Source organism: Ascidia mentula, chromosome 5 (assembly GCF_947561715.1).
Source record: "Ascidia mentula chromosome 5, kaAscMent1.1, whole genome shotgun sequence".
Classification (NCBI taxonomy): domain Eukaryota; kingdom Metazoa; phylum Chordata; class Ascidiacea; order Phlebobranchia; family Ascidiidae; genus Ascidia; species Ascidia mentula.
Genome location: NC_138570.1, coordinates 15,451,805 through 15,479,497, shown reverse-complemented (window position 1 = coordinate 15,479,497; position 27,693 = coordinate 15,451,805). Strand labels below are relative to the sequence as shown.

The window sequence follows — 27,693 nt, the reverse complement described above, 5'->3', positions numbered from 1 at the left end:
AATTGCAGAGGTGACCAGTGGTTGTATCTACACAGATTCCATGATTCTGGCAGGGATTCCATAGGCATGTTACTAAACATAACAAAGAAGTCACACAAGAAAGTGTAAACCATTAAAACCTGTAGTCACCGAACATGTATAGAGAAGGGTCGTCATTATAAAACATGCTCCCAACTATTTTTTCAAGTATTATTTACCCGAAACACAATGGTGAAATGTAGAAAATCTGTAGGAATAAAGAGAACGCCTTGAACAACTAATTACAAACACTAAGCAACTATTTGGTGTATCCTCTTTAGTCCAGTCCAGTTATTTCGTGTCCTCTAGTATCACCCGCTAAATGATATAAATACACGACAAAATTATGCCCATTTTACGATTCGATTCGCGGAAATATTTTAACTTATTGTTGTCGATTTTGTAAACTGCTATAGAAACAGACCAAGTGCAACAAGCTAGTAGGAATGATAAGAAATGTGTGATTCAACATTTTAAAGCATCACAACAGTTGCTGATACCGTTCTGACAGTCGTTGCCCGCAAAACCATCTCTGCAGGTGCAGCGGTATCCATTCACTTCGTCGTGGCACACAGCGTTGTTCATGCACGGGGAGGAGACACATTCGTTGATATCTGAGGTCGAACAAATTCAACATATTACCCCTGACAAAGTATGACGTCAGCGCTATTTGGAGAAGATATTTAACGAGGTTAATCAGGTTGTGGTCAATTACCACACAACGCATTGTTGGTAACCTCAAACGGCTCAAGACTTGATTGCGGCACTTACGTATACAAAACAATTGAAACAAGTCTACAACATGGATTTGTCCTACCTGTTTGACAAGTTGATCCAGTGTAGCCCGCAGCGCAACTGCACATGAAGTAATTTACCCGGTCAACACATTTACCGTTGTGACACGGATTTGATCTACATTCGTCAATATCTGGGAATGTTAATTAAAAATTAAATATTTGAAAAATCTGTGCACTTCGTAGGTTGGTAGAAATACTTCCAAGCGTTAGTGATGTTTATTAATGAGTGATTGCTTGTAAATGTTTTCTCCGACCTGTTTCGCAAGTTTCGCCAGAATATCCAGAGTTGCAGTAACAAAGGTATTGGTTGACTTGGTCCACACAAGTCCCGTGTTGACAAGGACTTGAAGAACACTCGTTGATGTCTGTTAAAAATTAGTTTTAAATTATATTTTGCGAGGTAAACTCGACGCCGAAAATATTAAAAATTTGATGATAAAACACCCACCACCTCACATGTGTTTTTATAGTACAGGATTTACACTACAGCTTTATAAAGTTTATTACTTGCAATATTTAATGTGTATGAACTACAACCGGAAAGCAAAGTCTCTATCTACGAAAAACATTTACCTTCACTATGATAAACATTATACAAAAGCAACATCACAAAAAGTCCCAACGTGCCTAATTTGACCCCTGATAGATTTCTATACGTACTCACTTGTTTCGCAGTTGATTCCTTCAAAGCCGGCAACGCAACTGCAGGTGTAGTTGTTAATGTGGTCAAAGCAAGTCCCCCCGTTTATGCAAGGATTAGACAAGCACTCGTCGATGTCTGCGAAAGACAGTAACATACAACTAATTAGATTTCGACTTTATTGCCTTATTTTATACAAAACTTGTATGTATTTGCCCTTGCCATTCGGTGTAGCCCACAACGCAGCTGCACATGAAGTAAATTTACCCGGTCAACACATTTAACGTTGCGACACGGCTTTGATCTACATTCGTCAATATCGGGGAATAATTATCGAAATGATAAATATTTGCAAAAATATCTCTGCACTTCGAATGTTTACAATAACGCATCGCAGCACAACAAACCTATTGTTCAACATTTCTCAAATTTTTATTATCGTGTTCTCTTGGAATAAGTAGAAGAAATACAAGCGTTACTGATGTTTATTAATGAGTTAATACTTGTAAACGTTTTCTCCGACCTGTTTCGCAAGTTTCGCCAGAATATCCAGAGCTGCAGTTACAAAGGTATTGATTGACTTGGTCCACACACGTCCCGTTTTGACAAGGACTTGAAGAACACTCGTTGATGTCTGTTAAAAATTAGTTTTAAATTATATTTTGCGAGGTAAACTCGACGCCGAAAATATTAAAAATTTGATGATAAAACACCCACCACCTCACATGTGTTTTTATAGTACAGGATTTACACTACAGCTTTATAGAGTTTATTACTCGCAATATTTAATGTGTATGAACTACAACCGGAAAGCAAAGTCTCTACCTACAAAAAACATTCACCTTCACTATGATAAACATTATACAAAAGCAACACCACAAAAAGTCCCAACGTGCCTAATTTGACCCCTGATAGATTTCTATACGTACTCACTTGTTTCGCAGTTGATTCCTTCAAAGCCGGCAACGCAACTGCAGGTGTAGTTGTTAATATGGTCAAAGCAAGTCCCCCCGTTTATGCAAGGATTAGAAAAGCACTCGTCGATGTCTGCGAAAGACAGTAACATACAACTAATTAGATTTCGACTTTATTGCCTTATTTTATACAAAACTTGTATGTATTTGCCCTTGCCATTCAGTGTATCCCACAACGCAACTGCACATGAAGTAAATTTACCCGGTCAACACATTTACCGTTGCGACACGGCTTTGATCTACGTTCGTCAATATCGGGGAATAATTATCGAAATGATAAATATTTGCAAAAATATCTCTGCACTTCGAATGTTTACAATAACGCTTCGCAGCACAACAAACCTAATGTTCAAAATTTCTCCAAAATTTGTTTATCGTGTTCTCTTGGTATAAGTAGAAGAAATACAAGCGTTACTGATGTTGATTTATGAGTTAATACTTGTAAACGTTTTCTCCGACCTGTTTCGCAAGTTTCGCCAGAATATCCAGAGCTGCAGTTACAAAGGTATTGGTTGACTTGGTCCACACACGTCCCGTTTTGACAAGGACTTGAAGAACACTCGTTGATGTCTTTTTAACAATAATTGAAAATATTGTTCGTGAGATAAAGTCGACACTGTAAATGTTAAATGATGATAGCGGACCCATCACCTCACATGTGTTTTTATTGGACAGGATTTACACTACAGCTTTATAAACTTTATTACTCGCAATATTTAATCATGAACTGCAACCGCAAATTGAAGTCTTTTTCTACGAAAAACATTGAACTTCAGTATGATAAACATTATACAAAAGCAACACCACAAAAATTCCCAACGTGCCTAGTTTGACCCCTGATATATTTGTATTTGTACTCACTTGTTTCACAGTTGATTCCTTCAAATCCGGCCACGCAACTGCAGGTGTAGTTGTTAATGTGGTCAAAGCAAGTCCCTCCGTTTATGCAAGGATTAGACAAGCAATCGTCGATATCTGCGAAAGACAGTAACATACAACTAATTAGATTTCGACTTTATTGCCTTATTTTGCGATTGTCATTCAAAATTAATGTAAAACTTGTTCGACGGCGCAGGAATACCAAGGTCTGTCCTGAATTGTAGTACTTATAGAAACTGCGTTCCAGTCTTTACTTGATTAACAGTATCGCTTGAGTCGCATACTTGTACAATTTGCTCCTGTGTATCCACTAAAACATGAGCAGTTTTGTACTCCTACATCAGTGGTGCAATTCCCACCGGGTGCGCAAGGATCACCGCTGTAATTTCCAGCTGTAAAATAACGTCTCAGATATTAATTTGCCATTGCGATTAACTTTGGCATGCGTGTTCACATAACACGACTAACACTCCCAAGCAAATCCAAAATTAATTTATCGAGAGATATATAAAAAAGTGGGTTACATCAAATGTGCTCTTCAACAAGCCACATACAAGTTCAACGTGAGTTGGAAGATCATTGGACATAATAAGTTGCGTATATACAGAAAAATACAATGAATTACATGAAGAAAACAATACAACAGTTTCTTTAGCTAAGAAACAAAACCACTTACTGAATTCTGCAATCCATCGCATCGTAATTGTCTGCCCCCAACCTGTCGTGTCATCCGATCGAAACAATCTTCCCCTGAATCCCCAAACCTCATTAGCGAATATATCGACTTGATATGTGTCTGGCTGATGACTCTCACCAGATGCCACTGCAGCAATGCAGAGGGGTGGTAACTTGTAACAAGTGTCGTACACGTGAGAGACATTGATTGCATTAACTTCACTGGTTCCAAAATCCGTGTTGCCACTCACAGCTGAAAGCAAATATTTGGTTGCGCTTATTTTAGGGACATAGGTAGAGGTCAAGTATGTAAAATGCTTACTTACTGTTTGCTTCACTTCTATTGTCCAAAACAAAATATATTACAAGAGCGCAAATGAACCACTTTCTTGACATTTTAATCTCTTTGAGAGCTCTCCCTCAAAATGCTAAAAGAATTTTGAAGTTTGATGTCAGTAGATCAGTATAGACACAACAGTCCGTGTACTTTACCGCTATTTAAACTTAGCTGAGGAACGCAACTGCCGGTTTTGTAAATCTACAAACTAAAGTAAACTGTACATCATGACATAAATCATTAAAGCAAAGCGTTTATCACATCGTCAATTAGTAACCATCCCGCAGCAACCTGGCATATCAACATAAAATAAGCGACAAATGACTAACGTCACCCACACGTCTTGCATCATTGCAATCGTTAAGGCCTTTAAGTGGTAAATGATCGATACAAAAAAAATTTGCACACAAATCACTAGCTTATAGCGATTAATGACCCCTATCCAAATATTTGACCTCTCGACCCATCAATGAATACCGTTTCCTAAAAGCAAATTTAGGAAACGTAAATTACCGTGAGCGTTATTTATCAATCGATGTTTTCAATAAATCTGCTGCCTTCAATTGGAGGAATTTTGTTCATAGAATCGGTTTATATAGCAGCGGGTATTGTGGTCAAGTTGCACTAGTGCGAAGCGCATATACGTTGTTTGGAATTTTTTTGATTGATTGAACGATCGTGGTAATTGACAGCGATTGGGTAATAACACCGCCGCGTCGGATTTCTAAAGACGCTGAGACGGCGCATGCACACAGATATGATCGTAAGCTATCTCCTGGCGAGGACGAATGGTTTAAATATTTTTAATGGTAGGTCATTATGCAGATTTTGTTTCAACCAATATAACCAGATCAGGGTTACGGCGCAGCAAATTCGACGAGAAATATGGGAAATTTCGAGGTTGCAAGAAAATAAGAACACGTTAACTCTGCTTGCAGCATCAGGTGATAGATGAAAGTGCGGGAAGTCAAAATCTCAATAAGCTGATGCATATTGCGGGGAAACAATTTGCTTCTCGTCCTGGATGCTCACGCTGTTCTTTCGAATGTGAAGCGTTCCTGGAAACAAGGGTTTGGTACAACATGTATCTTTCTTCAGAATACAGATTTTTCCAGCCTTTCACAATATCGGGCGTGCAGCGGTGTTCCGTTCGACAGAAATTGTAAAGCACTCAATCACATCTGCATGCAATTAATTATGATTCAGCAATCTGCTATTATTCCGTGCTACCTCCACACCACTGCCGCAAATTAAGATTTGACGCTATACTGTATAAAGGTCGCAATGCACAGGAAATCACGTATAGCACGAATCGCGCAGTATTTAATTACATCTATATGCTATTAACCATAATCAATCAACTATTTCTGTGTCTACTGCCAGTAAAATTGGGTGATGTTTATAACCACGTGAAACGAACTAAATTTGTTCTCAACAAACTTGCAATGCGCGGAAATATGTTTTACACGCTAGTGTCATAATGTAGTAACGCAAAGAAATCCCGTTCAACAGAAATTGTAAAGCACTCAATCACATCTGCATGCAATTAATTATGATTCAAGCAATCTGCTATTATTCCGTGCTACCTCCACACCACTGCCGCAAATTAAGATTTGACGCTATACTGTATAAAGGTCGCAATGCACAGAAAATCACGTATAGCACGAATCGCGCAGTATTTAATTACATCTATATGCTATTAACTATAATCCATCAACTATTTCTGTGTCTACTGCCAGTAAAATTGGGTGATGTTTATAACCACGTGAAACGAACTAAATTTGTTCTCAACAAACTTGCAATGCGCGGAAATATGTTTTACAATCGCACATATAGGTGTACTAGCATTAAACCAATCTACTCGTCTAAATTTATTTAATCTCTCTCTCTTCTGCTCTAAAGCTGCTAGATATGTGTTTTTATACACATTAGTTGTTAAGATTGCGATAAGTTTTACTCAATGGCGAGAACTTTGTTGAAGTTCTGTATACATTTGTGTTTGTTTCCATTTATTATTGTCTGTGTGTGTTTTGCTCTGGTAAATACCACACTGCTATATGTATCCTCTTTGCTTTATTTTACTATTTAATAACAAAGCCTTGATGAATTGTTTTTACGCTGCAGGAATTTTGCACGAAAACTACAGTTAAACTGGAACAGGAAATAACAGCTTCAACAGTTACCGACCGGAATACCATAATGAAACTTGCCAGTGTTCCTGGAACGTTTTTGGCATTCTAGGAAGACATTTCGAAATAAAGACAAATACTTTGTGATTTTTCTTTGGTGATTGCAACCCCCCGTTTTTCCTGCTCCTCTCATTTCGACCTAATAAAAGAAGTAAGACGGAATTCATGGTTTTTGAGAGTAGCTCCCTGTTGCAGAAACTTCATGTCGTATTTTATTGTCGGTTATGCAGTTGTGTAAATGTTAAGCTTTGGTTTTGTTTGTTTTGAATCGTTTTGGTACAGAAACTGTCATTATGGCGAAATTAATGTTTCTGTAATATTTGAAATGTAAAGATCGTTCTGACGCTGATCGTCAATTACTCTTTGTGAGTAATTTTGGAACACATAGAAATACTGCAAATATACGCGTTGAATACAAGTTTTCCATTACAAAAGGTTTAGCAGGTAACATAGTCACAACTCCAGTCAGGGAAAACATTGGTTAGTTCCACAAAAGGACACACTTTTACGTACACTGCTGAGAACCTTCGATATTCGTACAAATCGCTCCTGGTGACGTGCAATTATTTCCGTTCAAATCTCCCACTTAAAAATAAACAATACTATAGTTGAATGTGGGAAATGTCAGACAAATACCTGTTCTACGGTATTTTTGGTCTGAATAAAGTGACTCAAACATGTTCTATATCAGGGATTCCCACCATGTGTATGCGAAAACGTTTTTCAGGCGATTTGCAACCATATATATAATTTTCAAAACTTTTTTACTTTTTTTGTCAAATGCAGTTGTTGTTGTTGTTGTAATACTTTTTTACCGTTTATCTCATTAACTCAAAACTCATTGATAAATATCCCAGTGCAACAATAGCAGAATGACATGTTTATTGATACCGTACGTTTAGCGTAAGTAGTTTGTACCGACATATTCTTAGTATTTGAACGTTTATGCCAAAAATTCGTGTTCACGGTTGCAAAAGGCTATGTATCAAAAAAAACAGTTGTGTTTCAACGTTAAGCTCGATTCGTTTTCTTTCAAATTACATTCAAACTACATCTCTAAAAGGTTTAAACATTGCGCTTACCAAAGGTCGCAGTCCATGCCCATGTTAGACGGGTTTGTTCCCAGCTAGTTGCTTGGTCGGATCGTGTCAGGGTTGCTCTGAAACCCCACACCTCGATCAATGTGACGTTGATTGCAAACGTATCAGCTATGTCGTTAGCACCTGCAACGACGGCTACAACGCACTCCGGGGGTATCTTGTAGCAGGATGAAAAAGTTTGAGAAAAGTGGTGAATACCGTCTGTATCGGCACCGAAAAATCCAGAACCAGTAATTACTGAAAAACAATTTCATATTAAATAACTGAAACTGATGAGCAAAACTACACACATTAGTATGTTCGTGATAGAAGGAATGCTGGTTGGTACCTAACTTTAAGTTATTATGTTACTTCTATGAAGCAGTTACAAACGCTTACACTTAATGTTGCCACAAAGAGCTGTTGCAACAAAGACTTGAAGAACCAGAACGCAAAGTGTTCCAGACATTTCGAGTTTAAATTGATCTAAATCTTCTCTTTTTGCGTCAAGGCTAACAGTGTAGAGAAACCTTAAAACAAGTTTATTCAGCGGTTAGCCAATATGTTTTGTTCCCATTGTTCTAATGACTGAGCTTCACATATAAAGGCTATCTGGTCATGTATGCCTATATCTAACCAAAAATAATAAACGTTTTACTGTAATCTGCATCCTTTGAACCTTTCATTTCCCTTCGTGTAATTGCAATCACGTCGTTAAAGTTGCAAGAAACAAGTGATTGTGAAAATCAAAATGCCGTGTTTTTACGTCAACAATAAAACGAATTGAAACTGTGCACTGGCAACCAGGCAATAACTCTAATGTTTGAATCTCTGTTCGGGTTTTGACCTCACTGCAGGCCGTTCTAACCAAAGGAGGTTCAAAGCAATGCATGATTAATCACTTAATTAAGGTTAACCTTTAGCTGAACCAGGTAATTTTGCATGAAGCATTTCCACTTATTCTGACGTGTTTTGATGATATTTATATGTTTTAATTCAGATGGTGGATTGCTTTGTAGAAAGAAAAGCATTTTATACACTAAACTTTTAAGGAAATTTTATTTTATGTCTTGAATACAAAAACGCTAAACATACACATTTATTCTCGTGCATACTCCGATTGTAATAAAAAAATTTATTTTTCGGATAATAAAATCACATTAGTGACGAAATTATGTTTCTGTGCTTCTCGTGGATAATTCTGATACCGTCCGGGTTTGCTTCGTACAACATGGGAGCCACAACTTTCGTACATCCTCATTTCGAACGCAGTTCGACCAAAAAACAAAAATTCCCTAGAGAAAGACATTATATTTGTAAACAATGTCCATCGCTCCCAGTAGAATTGCACATTTATATTGTGTTCGAATTATGTATGAATAAAACGTTTAAAATATTCATGACTTTGTTTCAAAACAGTCATTTTAAAAGCACTTGTTCTTTCGTATAAAAGCGGTGCTTTACTGCACTCCAGCAAAACTGATAGTGTTTTTACTCGATTTTTTTGCGGGTCAATAAATACTAAGAATCCTAACTCAAACATTGAGACAAAATACGAAATTTACTTACTTGTGTCGAGTTAAATAAGGTAAAAAGCCATGCCATAATGCTCCGATACAATTCATTATCAGCGAACAACATGAGAAACCCGAATACCCAGGTCAAACCCATAATGCCAATCAATGTAACTGCTCTCAGGAAATTTTCCTTTGCACTTTTCTCCCTGGCTGTCGATCGAATCTACGAATGTTCATTATTTTATTAATCTTCAGTATCTGTATCTGTTTTTGAGTAATCAGTCTGTCAAAGTACGAGGGAAACAAGCGAACCCTCTGTCAACGTAAACTCATACCTTTGCTCTCAGACAAGTAAGTTTCACCATCACAGCAATGAAAAAGTAGACATTGCATAGAAACAGCATCCCAACCGGAAGCAGAAATCCATAGTAGAGTGAGTAGAGACGAAGCCAGCAGATGTGACGAGATTTGTACATCGATTCAAAGAAAATATCATCTAAAAAATGAGATTTTACAGATGTAAGTATCATCAGCACACACAAGTTAAACTTACCCGGTCTGTAGGCTTTAAGGTCAAAACCGACAACTGTAGTGCAAAAGTCAATCAAAACTATCACAAACGGTGTGATGTACGACGCGATGGCAGATTTTGCTTGCAAATTTTCGGGAACTCCCAAAACCTACAAAAATGAAGCGGATTTTGCGTTGAACAAAATTTAATGTGTTTATTTGGCTGCATGATGATATTTGTTGTCAACGGCACATTATTTTTACTTGTTCACAATAAAAACTTGTAAAAAAAAATTTTTTGAAAGAAATTGGCAAAAGTTTTTTTGCAGAAACTGGCGATGGCTTTTCGGAAATCTTAACTAGCTGAATTATTGTTGAATCATTTTGCTTTACACAATTATAAACCGATCTTACATTTTTTTGCTGGTATCGCTACATTGTCACGTCGAGGAACAGCTTGGGCTTAGTTTATCAAAAATGCAATAAATTCAAAACCTTAACTAAAGTTGAGTACATGTTGTAAGCGTGAGAAGTCATCCAGAACCAAGTAGCAAGCAGGAAGTAATGCAGCAAACATGTGAGTACGTAACACGGAATCCTCTGTGTTGCTTGAGTTCCACCAACGAGAAACAAAACGCAGACCAACATCAAACAAGTACATATATTAAGAAGAAACACCGTTGGTTTTTTACTTCTCAGTTTCCTACAGAGACCAAAAGTATGATTATCAGTTGTGATTTATGCATGATTTTGTCGAAAATGTTATTAGAGGTTTTCAGGTACAGTTGACTAAATAGTGTCAAATAATCCAATAAATAAGTTGGAAAGTAAATTATTTCGAACGGAATTCCATCATTATATGTAAGATACTCACTGTATTGTAATGTAGATAGTAATGGTGGCTGCCAGGCAGATAATTGAGAGACCTAGACCGATATAAGTGACGAGACCCAATGCAAATGCTGACGGAAGGACTTTGGTGTCCTGAAAAACATCAACCCAATACCCTCACCAATAATAACATGCATAACAAGTAAGAAGTACACATGCACGTTAATCAGTAGTTGCACAGATAAGACTGTAACGGGATGCTTACTTGTTTTGATACATATGAGCCTATTGCGTTTTTTTTTAAACTTAGCGATGAAAAAAGACATATTCTTTTCTTTAAATTAAAATGCCAGTTAGTGGAAATTGCAAAAACGGTTGTGGAGAGGGAAATTGTATTTCTAAATTTTCTAAACGATTCTTTACTACCCAAAATTCATCATGCGTTTAAGACCACGGTTTCCAAATCATGATCGGTTTTGGGCGCTTGACATGAAAACCTTTTATCAGTGCCTATGCCATTTTATTTCTTTTGTGTGTTGTTTAGCGTGAAGTAGTTTTGCGAAAAATACGCATGATTTGATTTGAGCAGTCAATCATGCCATTGCATGAAGTATCACTGCGTGATTTCATTTGATAGATGTTATTTTTGTGTGGCAAATAATATTATATACAAAACCAATCTGCAAGATTATTAGGTTTGACGTACCACCAGCATTGCGAAGTTTGCTAATTTGAAACATTTGCATTGCGGTGGAAAACTTCCGGGGACAAGTTGGCAGCCATTGGGAACCCACTGAAGCTGCTTGCTGTCCCATACGGTGCATTGGGTCCTTGTCACAATTTCCTGTAAATGACAATTTTGTTTCTCGCAGCAATTGACCAGCTTCAATAAAATGTTTAACGGGATATTTCACGGATGTTTTTTGACAATAATTCCAACACTGCACAGTGCAGTCTCTATCACTTGGTCGCGCATAAAAATAAGCATTAAACTTATTTCCAATGTAACTATTAGAGTTGCTTAGATTAAATTAGCGTTGCAAGCATTACAGATTTGACACTATGACGAGTTAGTCAGGTGGACATTGGTACGATGCAACACAGGTTGTGGTTATTCCTCCAAATACAAATTTTCGTGACGTGCGGGGAAATTGAATGATACAGAAATGTGTATTGTGGTAACAAAATTAATCACAGTTGACTTTAATTTTTACCTTCAGTGTTCCGTTTGTGAAAGGTTTGTTCCCCTGTCGACTTGTTTCGTTCCTAAAAGTTAGATTCAAGCTCTTACCGATTGAAAATTGATTGTAATTCATGATGCGAACCGAAATAACCTGTATACACAAATAAAAATCAACATGTAATTGTTTTATAACTACCTGAGGGTACCGACAAATGCTAGTCTACATATGTTTTGAAAATCAGTTGTTTTAACAATTTCTACTGGGAAACTTATGCTTCCTATTTGAAAAGGTTTTAATATAAATGCGTGTTTTATAGCTTCTTAAAAGGTGAATAAATTTGATGAAAAAATTATGATTTCTGACCATGCAAACATTTGAGTGAAAAACTCCTACATATTTTGTTCGATTGGTTGATGTGAAAAGATCGTCATTGTCAAATTGCATAAATGAAACTCGAGGTACTGTAGTTTCTGTGGCAACCGCGGCTTCTGCGATAAGAGCTCCAGGTACAGTAACATCCACAGGTAGCACAACTTTTGTTTCTGACTTTGTGGCGGGCGAATACGTTACATCGGTCGTTTCTCCATTGATGCCCATTGGTTTTGCTTGGACCACCTAAAGATGAGGGATCTTTGCTATTTTTCCCGTGTTTGTTGGTCTTTTATTCCAGAAATACTATGGTAATTTTATTACGGCGCATAAATCACTTTAGATAAGGCCCGTATACCCAGATTTTGGATATTTTAATTACACCACTGTTGTCACAAGTACAGGGACAAGAATTTTTTTGATTTTCATACCATGCCAACCACTAGGTGCTGCTACTAATCAAGATTGTAATTACTTGTAGAGTAACTTGGTTAGTTTTCAGTGTAAGTTGCATCTCATTTCCAGGAAGTGCAACTCGTTCCCCCAGATTTTGCAAGACGTTCAAAAGGTTCTGCTTTTTTTCTCTACTCTTTTGGGAACTTCTGTTCCAAAGAAATTGAGCAGTATTTATTATCCAATTTACAACCTGACAAGAATTTTTAGCAACTTACGCGTTAGGGTCAGTTTGAAATGATGCTGATACAGCCAGCTGCACGACAATTTCCATGGTGTTAAACATGGTGTTTGGAGATATCTAAATATTAAAGCAGTCGTTGCTGTAAAACTATCGCAGAAAGACATATCTGGGAGTAAACTAGATACAGGTTACACAAACTCGCCCACAATCTTACCTCCGTTTTGTTTTTCGATACAACTGAATAAATAGTTTCCAGTCCCGTTACGATTTGTGTGGCGCCTTCTGCTGTTATACCATCCTTATTTTTTGTAGCCAAGTTGAAGAATGCCACAGTTGAAGATATTTCCTCTGTGCTTATGTTTTCCGTTATCTTGGAAAGATATTATAATTGCAAAGGGGTCGTCCGAATCCGGGAGGTGATATCAATGCCCCTATTCTTAAGTGAGAGACATATTTATGTATATGAGCTTCGTTATATATTGAAGCAGCAGTTTTTGAAGAAGCTAATCAATGGATTATCCTGAATTTGCCATAAAAACACAACTTTTATATGACAGAGATCACTCGAACCCTTGTATGCACAAAACAAAGCTAGTTTATCCTACCATATACTGTAGTGATTTATAGCGGAAATTGTTAAAAGGGAAACTCCGTTAATAGTTAGGACTACGTTAGTGGCATTTCTTAATCAATGACTTACACCGAACACGCTACTTTTAGAACCATTACATTTGTGGCGATAGAATATCATCGTTGGCAGTTTACAGGAAACAGCTGTATATTATGACCCTAACGCATCTCGTTCATAGAATGCATGTTGCTATACTTGTCGTTTTTACCCAGCCTTCCAGAACACATTGTTTAGGTTGGTTTATATCAACTTTTTGACGTCTTACCATTCCAGCCGCTGACGAAAGAGTCTGACCGCAACTAAAACTATTGATTTCACCGAAACTTGCTGCATTTCCATCTGTGAAGGTGCACTGAGCCGAAGCCATCGGACGACCTTGATACAATATACAGAATGATGTCACGAAAGATATAAATTGACCAAGACGCATGCATTTCTGCTATTTTTTTTATTCCACACGGTATTTTTCAGAATGTACTCATTATTGTAGTGGCACATAAGCACAATACTTTCAATTGACTACCTGTTTTCGAAGTCCTTTAGTCAAGCAAAATCAGGGTGCAATGAAACTAATATCAGGCAGTTAATCCTTCCTTTACTTACCGTTTAAGCATAGTTCATTAGAGGAAGTGGTTTCACCGATGCTCGTTTTGTCAAAAGTTAATGAGTGATTGGAAGCCTTGCTAAATATGACCAATCTCTTGCAAAAAGCTGAAACAATAGTACATGACATTTATTGGGGTCAGGCTCTTTTCATTCTAAAAGCTCAGATGTCATAATTAACACCCGAATTGTACTCTACAAAGTATGCTTCATATACAGGAATGCACAGAATATTAAAGTGTATTAAAAGTTCTACAAAACATCTGCTGAATCTTACCATTGCATGTGTAACCATCACCTTCGTAATTGCTTCCACACTTGCAACTGTAAAGTCCGTTTTGTAGAAAACACTTGGCCAAATTGCTGCAGTTTCTATCCCCACAAATGTTGGTGACTAAAAATACATCCTTTACTATGCAGCTCGGTTATTTTAAGCTATTATGGTCGTATTTGCTTATGCAGTACAGTACGTCAATCTTAGCTGATTGATCGTTATATGCAAGTATTGCCGGATTTGGTCACTTTTTACCGAATAATAGACAAAATATAGGACCCAAAAATATAGGATAAACATAGTTAAATACTGGAAGAGAAAGGTCCTAACATTTTAAATGTATATATTTCGCTGCAGCGACTAATTTTTCATTATTAAACTTTTCGAAATCTATCTCAAACCTCTGGAGCAGTTTCTTCCTGTGAATCCAAGTGGGCAAGAACAGTTGTAACCGTTGACCAAATCACTGCAATTTGCATTGTTCTGACATGGTCGGTGTGCACATTCGTCAATATCTATAAAAGTATCCTAACAGCTAAGAACAAGTAACAGACAACGAAATTTAATTAAAATGACGATCATGTAAAACAACAAAATGCGCTAAGGTCGGGTGGTAACTGAATAGTCAATACTGACCAATTTCGCAACTATCTCCACCGTAACCCGGTGGACAATTGCAGAGGTGACCAGTGGTTGTATCTACACAGATTCCATGATTCTGGCAGGGATTCCGTAGGCATGTTACTAAACATAACAAAGAAGTCACACAAGAAAGTGTAAACCATTAAAACCTGTAGTCACCGAACATGTATAGAGAAGGGTCGTCATTATAAAACATGCTCCCAACTATTTTTTCAAGTATTATTTACCCGAAACACAATGGTGAAATGAAGAAAATCTGTAGGAATAAAGAAAACACCTTGAACAACTAATTACAAACACTAAGCAACTATTTGGTGTATCCTCTCTAGTCCAGTCCAGTTATTTCGTGTCCTCTAGTATCACCCGCTGAATGATATAAATACACGACAAAATTATGCCCATTTTACGATTCGATTCGGGGAAATACTTTAACTTATTGTTGTCGATTTTGTAAACTGCTATAGAAACAGACCAAGTGCAACAAGCTAGTAGAAATGATAAGAAATGTGTGATTCAACATTTTAAAGCATCACAACAGTTGCTGATACCGTTCTGGCAGTCGTTGCCCGCAAAACCATCTCTGCAGGTGCAGCGGTATCCATTCACTTCGTCGTGGCACACAGCGTTGTTCATGCACGGGGAGGAGACACATTCGTTGATATCTGAGGTCGAACAAATTCAACATATTACCCCTGACAAAGTATGACGTCAGCGCTATTTGGAGAAGATATTTAACGAGGTTAATCAGGTTGTGGTCAATTACCGCACAACGCATTGTTGGTAATCTCAAACGGCTCAAGACTTGATTGCGGCACTTACGTATACAAAACAATTGAAACAAATCTACAATATGGATTTGTCCTACCTGTTTGACAAGTTGATCCAGTGTAGCCCGCAGCGCAACTGCACACGAAGTAATTTACCCGGTCAACACATTTACCGTTGTGACACGGATTTGATCTACATTCGTCAATATCTGAGAATGTTAATTAAAAATTAAATATTTGAAAAATGTGTGCACTTCGTAGGTTGGTAGAAATACTTCCAAGCGTTAGTGATGTTTATTAATGAGTGATTGCTTGCAAATGTTTTCTCCGACCTGTTTCGCAAGTTTCGCCAGAATATCCAGAGCTGCAGTTACAAAGGTATTGGTTGACTTGGTCCACACACGTCCCGTTTTGACAAGGACTTGAAGAACACTCGTTGATGTCTGTTAAAAATTAGTTTTAAATTATATTTTGCGAGGTAAACTCGACGCCGAAAATATTAAAAATTTGATGATAAAACACCCACCACCTCACATGTGTTTTTATAGTACAGGATTTACACTACAGCTTTATAAAGTTTATTACTCGCAATATTTAATGTGTATGAACTACAACCGGAAAGCAAAGTCTCTATCTACGAAAAACATTTACCTTCACTATGATAAACATTATACAAAAGCAACACCACAAAAAGTCCCAACGTGCCTAATTTGACCCCAGGTAGATTTCTATACGTACTCACTTGTTTCGCAGTTGATTCCTTCAAAGCCGGCAACGCAACTGCAGGTGTAGTTGTTAATGTGATCAAAGCAATTCCCTCCGTTTATGCAAGGATTAGACAAGCAATCGTCGATGTCTGCGAAAGACAGTAACATACAACTAATTAGATTTCGACTTTATTGCCTTATTTTATACAAAACTTATATGTATTTGCCCTTGCCATTCAGTGTAGCCCACAACGCAGCTGCACATGAAGTAAATTTACCCGGTCAACACATTTACCGTTGCGACACGGCTTTGATCTACATTCGTCAATATCGGGGAATAATTATCGAAATGATAAATATTTGCAAAAATATCTCTGCACTTGGAATGTTTACAATAACGCATCGCAGCACAACAAACCTAATGTTCAACATTTCTCAAATTTTATTATCGTGTTCTCTTGGAATAAGTAGAAGAAATACAAGCGTTACTGATGTTTATTAATGAGTTATTGCTTGTAAATGTTTTCTCCGACCTGTTTCGCAGGTTTCGCCAGAATATCCAGAGCTGCAGTTACATAGGTATTGGTTGACTTGGTCCACACACGTCCCGTGTTGACAAGGACTTGAAGAACACTCGTTGATGTCTGTTAAAAATTAGTTTTAAATTATATTTTGCGAGGTAAACTCGACGCCGAAAATATTAAAAATTTGATGATAAAACACCCACCACCTCACACGTGTTTACATAGGACAGGATTTACACTACAGCTTTATAATCTTTATTACTCGCAATATTTAATCATGAACTGCAACTGCAAATCGAAGTCTTTTTCTTCGAAAAACATTGAACTTCACTATGATAAACATTATACAAAAGCAACATCACTTTATACCAAAAAGTCATTTGACCCCAGGTAGATTTGTATTCGTACTCACTTGTTTCGCAGTTGATTCCTTCAAATCCGGCCACGCAACTGCAGGTGTAGTTGTTAATGTGGTCAAAGCAAGTCCCTCCGTTTATGCAAGGATTAGACAAGCAATCGTCGATGTCTGCGAAGGACAGTAACATACAACTAATTAGATATCGACTTTATTGCCTTATTTTGCGATTGTCATTCAAAATTAATGTAAAACTTGTTCGACGGCACAGGAATACCAAGATCTGTCCTGAATTGTAGTACTTGTAGAAACTGCGTTACAGTCTTTACTTAATTAACAGTATCGCTTAAGTCGCATACTTGTACAATTTGCTCCTGTGTATCCACTAAAACACGAGCAGTTTTGAACTCCTACATCAGTGGTGCAATTCCCACCGGGTGCGCAAGGATCACCGCTGTAATTTCCAGCTGTAAAATAACGTCCCAGATATTAATTTGTCATTGCGATTAAATTTGGCATGCGTGTTCACATAACACGACCAACACTCCCAAGCAAATCCAACTATAATTTATCGAGAGATATATAAAAAAGTGGGTTACATCAAATGTGCTCTTCAACAAGCCACATACAAGTTCAACATGTGTTGGAAGATCATTGGAAATAATATGTTGCGTATGTACAGAAAAATACAGTGAATTACATGAAGAAAACAATACAACAGTTTCTTTAGCTAAGAAACAAAACCACTTACTGAATTCTGCAATCCATCGCATCGTAATTGTCTGCCCCCAACCTGTCGTGTCATCCGATCGAAACAATCTTCCCCTGAATCCCCAAACCTCATTAGCGAATATATCGACTTGATATGTGTCTGGCTGATGACTCTCACCAGATGCCACTGCAGCAATGCACAGGGGTGGTAACTTGTAACAAGTGTCGTACACGTGAGAGACATTGATTGCATTAACATGACTTATTCCAAAATCCATGTTGCCACTCACAGCTGAAAGCAAATATTTGGTTGCGCTTATTTTAGGGACATAGGTAGAGGACAAGTATGTAAAATGCTTACTTACTGTTTGCTTCACTTCTATTGTCCAGAACAAAATATATTACAAGAGCGCAAATGAACCACTTTCTTGGCATTTTGATCTCTTTGAGAGCTCTCCCTCAAAATCGCTAAAAGAATTTTGAAGTTTGATGTCAGTAGATCAGTATAGACACAACAGTTCGTGTACTTTACCGCTATTTCAACTTAGCTGAGGAACGCAACTGACGGTTTTGTAAATCTACAAACTAAAGTAAACTGTACATCATGACATAAATCATTAAAGCAAAGCGTTTATCACATCGTCAATTAGTAACCATCCCGCTGCAACCTGGCATATCAACATAAAATAAGCGACAAATGACTAACGTCACCCACACGTCTTGCATCATTGCAATCGTTAAGGCCTTTAAGTGGTAAATGATCGATACAAAAAAATTTTGCACACAAATCACTAGCTTATAGCGATCAATGACCCCTATCCAAATATTTGACCTCTCGACCCATCAATGAATACCGTTTCCTAAAAGCAAATTTAGGAAACGTAAATTACCGTGAGCGTTCTTTATCAATCGATGTTTTTAATAAATCTGCTGCCTTCAATTGGAGGAATTTTGTTCATAGAATCGGTTTATATAGCAGCGGGTATTGTGGTCAAGTTGCACTAGTGCGAAGCGCATATACGTTGTTTGGCATTTTTTTGATTGATTGAACGATCGTGGTAATTGACAGCGATTGGGAAATAACACCGCCGCGTCGGATTACTGATGACGCTGAGACGGCGCATGCACATAGATATGATCGTAAGCTATCTCCTGGCGAGGACGAATGGTTTAAATATTTTTAATGGTAGGTCATTATGCATATTTTGTTTCAACCAATATAACCAGATCAGGGTTACGGCACAGCAAATTCGACGAGAAATATGGGAAATTTCGAGGTTGCAAGAAAATAAGAACACGTTAACTCTGCTTGCAGCATCAGGTGATAGATGAAAGTGCGGGAAGTCAAAATCTCAATAAGCTGATGCATATTGCGGGAATACAATTTGCTTCTCGTCCTTGACGCTCACGCTGTTCTTCTTAATGTGAAGCATTCCTGGAAACAAGGGTTTGGTACAACATGCATCTTTCTTCAGAATACGGATTTTTCCAGCCTTTCACAATATCGGGCGTGCAACGGTGTTCCGTGATTCTGTTCTATCGCCTTCGTATATCAGCAAATCATGTCGACTCGATGCAATGCATTGCAACCTAAATGATTGGATTTCGACAGCTTGAAATGAATAAACATACTTTAAACGGAATTAGCGACTGTGGATATTAGTGAATAAGTATCAGGAGCCCGGATCTTTTGACCCTGGGCTATATGATCGAAAATATATTAAAATTACCGCAAATTGCGTATAGGTTTCTTTATCGCTCTGGTTTAAGTACTTTTTTTACTGCCTTTTTTGGACGGAATAGAGGGAAGCACTACTGAGACAGCAATACAAACATACCCCTTACTAGTGGGTCGATGTTGCAACGAATTCATAATTAACAAAACTAATTACTGCATAAAGATCATATTGTTATGTCACGTTGAAATCCCTCTTAAGCCAGGAATGTCCAAGCTGATTTTTAATGAGAATCGAATTTCAAAGGTGCTGAGGACGCCCTAGGACAACGTACTTTTCGCATATTGATAGTGTGAATGTCTTTTCTATAAACTTGGTAAGTGTGTTTTCTGTGAGCTGCAGAAAGATGGCCACTGTTTCGACCAATAAAGTCTCATTAGTCCAGCTTGGGGTGACTCTTAAAGACGACTTTGCAGACCATGCGGTCAGGCAAACTCTTCGACATTGTGGTGACTATACAATCACCGTCATCCGTTGGGCACCAAACTAGGTGCATCCTTACAGAGAAAACAAAGTTGGAAACACTATGGCCAAGCAAATACCCGTGTAGGTGTGTTTTCTATCATTGGCTATCATACGTAGTTGTGCAAAGTCACAAGCCGCATCAACAGAAAAGCTAAATCCAAGCTGCGGCCAGTTCTTTGAAACTCAGTTTAAGGGACGCAAGTTGACGTTTCTCATCGGCTGTAATCATCAGATTCTTTTTTCAAATACGACTTTGTTTTCCAGTCGTCGCACGTTTAGATTTTTGCACAGTTCTTGTAATGCTTATTTCTAACGCTAGTGTCATTATGCCGTAACGCAAAGGAAACCCCTTTCAACAGAAATTGCAAAGCATTCAATCACATCTGCATGCAATTAATTATGATTCAGCAATCTGCTATTATTCCGTGCTACCTCCACACCACTGCCGCAAATTAAGATTTGACGCTATACTGTATAAAGGTCGCAATGCACAGGAAATCACATATAGCACGAATCGCGCAGTATTTAATTACATCTATATGCTATTAACTATAATCAATCAACTATTTCTGTGTCTACTGCCAGTAAAATTGAGTGATGTTTATAACCACGTGAAGCGAACTAAATTTGTTCTCAACAAACTTGCAATGCGCGGAAAATTTTACAGTCGCACATATATAGGTGCACTTGCATAAAACCAATCTACTCGTCAAAATTTATGTAATCTCTCTCTTCTGCAATAAAGCTGCTAGATATGTGTTTTTACACACGTTAGTTGTTAAGATTGAGATCAGTTTTACTCAATGGCGAATACTTTGTTGAAGTTCTGTATTACATTTGTGTTTGTTTCCACTTATTATTCTGTGTGTCTTTTGCTCTGGTAAATACCACACTGCTATATGTATTCTCATTGCTTTATTTTACTATTGAATAGCAAAGCCTTGATGAATTGCTTTTACGCTGCAGGAAATTTGCACGAAAACTACAGTTAAACTGGAACTGGAAATAACAGCTTCAACAGTTACCGACCGGAATACCATAATGAAACTTGCCAGTGTTCCTGGAACGTTTTTTTGCATATGATAAAATTTCGAAATAAAGGCAATTACTTTGTGATTTTGCTTTGGTCATTTGCCAACCCCGTTTTTGCTGTCCCTCTCATTTCGACCTAATATAAGAAGTAAGACGGCATTGACCGCACCGGGATTTGAACCCAGGATGTCCTGGGCACGAATACCGATCAGGCTTTCTCCCTGGTAATGGTTGGGGCGCTTGACCAATGCTGCCAATCACCCGCCAGTCAATCACTCTTTGTGAGTAATTTTGGAACACATAGAAATACTGCGAATATACGTGTTGAATATAAGTTTCCCATCACAAAATGTTCATACAAAGAAGGTAAAACAGCTGCAAAACTACAGGGAAACATTGGTTCCACCAAAGGACACACTTTTACGTACACTGCTGAGAACCTTCGATATTCGTACAAATCGCTCCTGGTGACGTGCAATTATTTCCGTTGAAATCTCCCACTTAAAAATAAACAATACTATAGTTGAATGTGGGAAATGTCAGACAAATACCTGTTCTACGGTATTTTTGGTCTGAATAAAGTGACTCAAACCTGTTCTATATCAGGGATTCTCACCATGTGAACTACATCTCTATACATTCAAACTACATCTCTAAAAGGTTTAAACATTGCGTTTACCAAAGGTCGCAGTCCATGCCCATGTTAGACGGGTTTGTTCCCAGCTAGTTGCTTGGTCGGTTCGTGTCAGGGTTGCTCTGAAACCCCACACCTCGATCAATGTGACGTTGATTGCAAACGTATCAGCTATGTCGTTAGCACCTGCAACGACGGCTACAACGCACTCCGGGGGTATCTTGTAGCAGGATGAAAAAGTTTGAGAAAACTGGTGAATACCGTCTGTATCGGCACCGAAAAATCCAGAACCAGTAATTGCTGAAAAACAATTTCATATTAAATAACTGAAACTGATGAGCAAAAATACATACATTAGTATGTTCGTGATAGAAGGAATGCTGTTTGGTACATAACTTTAAGTTATTATGTTACTTCTATGAAGCAGTTACAAACGCTTACACTTAATGTTGCCACAAAGAGCTGTTGCAACAAAGACTTGAAGAACCAGAACGCAAAGTGTTCCAGACATTTCGAGTTTAAATTGATCTAAATCTTCTCTTTTTGCGTCAAGGCTAACAGTGTAGAGAAACCTTGAAACAAGTTTATTCAGCGGTTAGCCAATATGTTTTGTTCCCATTGTTCTAATGACTGAGCTTCACATATAAAGGCTATCTGGTCATGTATGCCTATATCTAACCAAAAATAATAAACGTTTTACTGTAATCTGCATCCTTTGAACCTTTCATTTCCCTTCGTGTAATTGCAATCACGTCGTTAAAGTTGCAAGAAACAAGTGATTGTAAAAATCAAAATGCCGTGTTTTTACCTCAACAATAAAACGAATTGAAACTGTGCACTGGCAACCAGGCAATAACTCTAATGTTTAAATCTCTGTTCGGGTTTTGACCTCACTGCAGGCCGTTCTAACCAAAGGAGGTTTAAAGCAATGCATGATTAATCACTTAATTAAGGTTAACCTTTAGCTGAACCAGGTAATTTTGCATGAAGCATTTCCACTTATTCTGACGTGTTTTGATGATATTTATATGTTTTAATTCAGATGGTGGATTGCTTTGTAGAAAGAAAAGCATTTTATACACTAAACTTTTAAGGAAATTTTATTTTATGTCTTGAATACAAAAACGCTAAACATACACAGTTATTCTCGTGCATACTCCGATTGTAGTAAAAAAAATATTTTTCGGATAATAAAGTCACATTAGTGACGAAATTATGTTTCTGTGCTTCTCGTGGATAATTCTGATACCGTCCGGGTTTGCTTCGTACAACATGGGAGCCACAACTTTCGTACATCCTCATTTCGAACGCAGTTCGACCAAAAAACAAAAATTCCCTAGAGAAAGACATTATATTTGTAAACAATGTCCATCGCTCCCAGTAGAATTACACATTTATATTGTGTTCGAATTATGTATGAATAAAACGTTTAATATATTCATGACTTTGTTTTAAAACAGTCATTTTAAAAGCACTTGTTCTTTCGTATAAATGCGGTGCTTGAGTGCACTCCAGCAAAACTGATAGGGCTTTTACTCGATTTTTTTGCGGGTCAATAAATACTAAGAATCCTAAATCAAACATTGAGACAAAATACGAAATTTACTTACTTGTGTCGAGTTAAATAAGGTAAAAAGCCATGCCATAATGCTCCGATACAATTCATTATCAGACAACAGCATGAGAAACCCGAATACCCAGGTCAAACCCATAATGCCAATTAATGTAACTGCTCTCAGGAAATTTTCCTGTGCACTTTTCTCCCTGGCTGTCGATCGAATCTACGAATGTTCATTATTTTATTAATCTTCAGTATCTGTATCTGTTTTTGAGTAATCAGTCTGTCAAAGTACGAAGGAAACAAGCGAACCCTCTGTCAACGTAAACTCATACCTTTGCTCTCAGACAAGTAAGTTTCACCATCACAGCAATGAAAAAGTAGACATTGCATAGAAACAGCATCCCAACCGGAAGCAGAAATCCATAGTAGAGTGAGTAGAGACGAAGCCAGCAGATGTGACGAGATTTGTACGTTGATTCAAAGAAAATATCATCTAAAAAATGAGATTTTACAGATGTAAGTATCATCAGCACACACAAGTTAAACTTACCCGGTCTGTAGGCTTTAAGGTCAAAACCGACAACCGTAGTGCAAAAGTCAATCAAAACTATCACAAACGGTGTGATGTACGACGCGATAGCAGATTTTGCTGGCAAATTTTCGGGAACTCCCAAAACCTACAAAAATGAAGCATATTTTGCGTTGAACAAAATTTAAAGTCAATATATTAATGTGTTTATTTGGCTGCATGATGATATTTGTTGCCAACGGCACATTATTTTTACTTGTTCACAATAAAAACTTGTAAAAAAAACATTTTTTGAAAGAAATTGGCAGAATTTTTTTGCAGAAACTGGCGATGGCTTTTCGAAAAACTTAACTAGCTGAATTATTGTTGAATCATTTTGCTTTACACAAATATAAACCGATCTTAGTACATTTTTTTGCTGGTATCGCTACATTGTCACGTCGAGGAACAGCTTGGGCTTAGTTTATCAAAAATGCAATAAATTCAAAACCTTAACTAAAGTTGAGTACATGTTGTAAGCGTTAGAAGTCATCCAGAACCAAGTAGCAAGCAGGATGTAATGCAGCAAACATGTGAGTACGTAACACGGAATCCTCTGTGTTGCTTGAGTTCCACCAACGAGAAACAAAACGCAGACCAACATCAAACAAGTACATATATTAAGAAGAAACACCGTTGGTTTTTTACTTCTCAATTTCCTACAGAGATCAAAAGTATGATTATCAGTTGTGATTTATGCATGATTTTGTCGAAAATGTTATTAGAGGTTTCCAGGTACAGTTGACTAATTAGTGTCAAATAATCCAATAAATAAGTTGGAAAGTAAATTATTTCGAACGGAATTCCATCATTATATGTAAGATACTCACTGTATTGTAATGTAGATAGTAATGGTGGCTGCCAGGCAGATAATTGAGAGACCTAGACCGATATAAGTGACGAGACCCAATGCAAATGCTGACGGCAGGACTTTGGTGTCCTGAAAATCATCAACCCAATACCCTCACCAATAATAACATGCATAACAATCAGTAGTTGCACAGATAAGACTGTAACGGGAAGCTTACTTGTTTTGATACATATGAGCCTATTGCGTTTTTTTTTAAACTTAGCGATGAAAAAAGACATATTCTTTTCTTTAAATTAAAATGCTTATTAGTGGAAATTGTAAAAACGGTTGTGGAGAGGGAAATTGTATTTCCAAATTTTCTAAACGATTCTTTACTACCCAAAATTCATCATGCGTTTAAGACCACGGTTTCCAAATCATGATCGGTTTTGGGACATGAAAACCTTTTATCAGTGCCTATGCCATTTTATTTCTTTTGTGTGTTGTTTAGCGTGAAGTAGTTTTGCGAAAAATACGCATGATTTGATTTGAGCAGTCAATCATGCCATTGCATGAAGTATCACTGCGTGATTTCATTTGATAGATGTTATTTTTTTGTGGCAAATAATATTATATACAAAACCAATCTGCAAGATTATTAGGTTTGACGTACCACCAGCATTGCGAAGTTTGCTAATTTGAAACATTTGCATTGCGGTGGAAAACTTCCTGGGACAAGTTGGCAGCCATTGGGAACCCACTGAAGCTGCTTACTGTCCCATACGGTGCATTGGGTCCTTGTCACAATTTCCTGTAAATGACAATTTTGTTTCTCGCAGCAATTGACCAGCTTCAATAAAATGTTTAACAGGATATTTCACAAATGTTTTTTGAAAATGATTCCAACACTGCACAGTGCAGTCTCTATCACTTGGTCGCGCATAAAAATAAGCATTAAACTTATTTCCAATGTAACTATTAGAGTTGCTTAGACTAAATTAGAGTTGCAAATGACTTTAATTTTTACCTTCAGTGTTCCGTTTGTGAAAGGTTTGTTCCCCTGCCGACTTGTTTCGTTCTTAAAAGTTAGATTCAAGCTCTTACCGATTGAAAATTGATTGTAATTCCTGATGCGAACCGAAATAACCTGTATACAGAAATAAAAATCAACTTGTAATTGTTTTATAACTACCTGAGGGTACCGACAAATGCTAGTCTACATATGTTTTGAATATCAGTTGTTTTAACAATTTCTACTGGGAAATTTATGCTTCCTATTTGAAAAGGTTTTAATATAAATGCGTGTTTTATAGCTTCTTGAAAGGTGAATAAATTTGATGAAAAAATTATGATTTCTGACCATGCAAACATTTGAGTGAAAAACTCCTACATATTTTATTCGATTGGTTGATGTGAAAAGATCGTCATTGTCAAATTGCATGAATGAAACTCGAGGTACTGTAGTTTCTGTGGCAACCGCGGCTTCTGCGATAAGAGCTCCAGGTACAGTAACATCCACAGGTAGCACAACTTTTGTTTCTGACTTTGTGGCGGGCGAATACGTTACATCGGTTGTTTCTCCATTGATGCCCATTGGTTTTGCTTGGACCACCTAAAGATGAGGGATCTTTGCTATTTTACCCGTGTTTGTTGGTCTTTTATTCCAGAAATACTATGGTAATTTTATTACGGCGCATAAATCACTTTAGATAAGGCCCGTATACCCAGATTTTGGATATTTTAATTACACCACTGTCACACAAGTACAGAGACAAGAATTGTTTTTGATTTTCATACCATGCCAACCACTAGGTGCTGCTACTAATCAAGATTGTAATTACTTGTAGAGTAACTTGGTTAGTTTTCAGTGTAAGTTGCGTCTCATTTCCAGGAAGTGCAACTCGTTCCCCCAGATTTTGCAAGACGTTCAAAAGGTTCTGCTTTTTTTCTCTACTCTTTTGGGAACTTCTGTTCCAAGGAAATTGAGCAATATTTATTGTCCAATGTTCCATCTGACAATAATGCTTAGCAACTTACGTCTTAGGGTCAGTTTGAAATGATGCTGATACAGCCAGCTGCACGACAATTTCCATGGTGTTAAACATGGTGTTTGGAGATATCTAAATGTTAAAGCAGTCGTTGCTGCAAAACTATCGCAAAAAGTCATATCTGGGAGTAAACTAGATACAGGTTACACAAACTGTTCCGTTATCTTGGAAAGATATTATAATTGCAAAGGGGTCGTCCGAATCCGGGAGGTGATATCAATGCCCCTATTCTTAAGTGAGAGACATATTCATGTATATGAGCTTCGTTATATATTGAAGCAGCAGTTTTTGAAGAAGCTAATCAATTGATTATCCTGAATTTGCCATAAAAACACAACGTTTGAATGACAGAGATCACTCGAACCCTTGTATGATACAACAAAGCTATTTTATCCTACCATATACTGTAGTGATTTATAACGGAAATTGTTAAAAGGGAAACTCCGTTATTAGTCAGGACTACGTTAGTGGCATTTCTTAATCAATGACTAAAGCCGAACACCCTACTTTAAGAACCATTACATTTGTGGCAATAGAATATCATTGTTGGCAGTTTAAAGGAAACAGCAGGATATTATGACCTTAACGCATCTCGTTCATAGAATGCATGTTGCTATACTTTCGTTTTACCCAACCTTCCAGAACGCATTGTTTAGGTTGGTTTTATATCAACTTTTTGACGTCTTACCATTCCAGCCGCTGACGAAAGAGTCTGACCGCAACTAAAACTATTGATTTCACCGAAACTTGCGGCATTTCCATCTGTGAAGGTGCACTGAGCCGAAGCCATCGGACGACCTTGATACAATATACAGAATGATGTCACGAAAGATATAAATTGACCAAGACGCATGCATTTCTGCTATTTTTTTTATTCCACACGGTGTTTTTCAGAATGTACTCATATTTGTAATGGCACATAAGCACAATACTTTCAATTGACTACCTGTTTTCGAAGTCCTTCAGTTAAGCAAAATCAGGGTGCAATGAAACTAATATCAGACAGTTA

General features: G+C 37.4%; 3 protein-coding genes across 3 annotated transcripts; all 3 read right to left on the bottom strand.

Annotated features, from left to right (window-relative positions):
* Positions 1-483: 483 nt before the first annotated feature.
* Positions 484-18,285, bottom strand: LOC145903022 (uncharacterized). Its single transcript, XM_082991111.1, has 18 exons — positions 18,216-18,285; positions 17,933-18,142; positions 17,499-17,606; positions 17,197-17,310; positions 16,794-16,904; positions 16,296-16,409; positions 15,886-15,996; positions 15,652-15,762; positions 15,320-15,448; positions 14,781-14,888; positions 3,291-3,404; positions 2,889-2,999; positions 2,389-2,502; positions 1,979-2,089; positions 1,480-1,593; positions 1,070-1,180; positions 836-946; positions 484-632 (listed from the first exon to the last, which is right to left on the bottom strand). The coding sequence occupies exons 1-18, from the start codon at positions 18,283-18,285 to the stop codon at positions 484-486; spliced, it is 2,121 nt and encodes a 706-aa protein (XP_082847237.1).
* LOC145901382 (uncharacterized) lies at positions 6,950-8,099 on the bottom strand. Its single transcript, XM_082989045.1, has 3 exons — positions 7,988-8,099; positions 7,592-7,846; positions 6,950-7,088 (listed from the first exon to the last, which is right to left on the bottom strand). The coding sequence occupies exons 1-3, from the start codon at positions 8,055-8,057 to the stop codon at positions 7,015-7,017; spliced, it is 399 nt and encodes a 132-aa protein (XP_082845171.1). The 5' UTR covers positions 8,058-8,099; the 3' UTR covers positions 6,950-7,014.
* On the bottom strand, positions 8,761-12,726 carry LOC145901585 (adhesion G-protein coupled receptor G2-like). The gene is made up of 11 exons (XM_082989320.1): positions 12,671-12,726; positions 12,475-12,601; positions 12,024-12,245; positions 11,661-11,780; positions 11,153-11,290; positions 10,490-10,599; positions 10,111-10,318; positions 9,659-9,785; positions 9,441-9,601; positions 9,158-9,328; positions 8,761-8,883 (listed from the first exon to the last, which is right to left on the bottom strand). Exons 1-11 carry the CDS (start codon positions 12,724-12,726, stop codon positions 8,761-8,763), a joined length of 1,563 nt encoding a protein of 520 aa, XP_082845446.1.
* Positions 18,286-27,693: the final 9,408 nt, after the last annotated feature.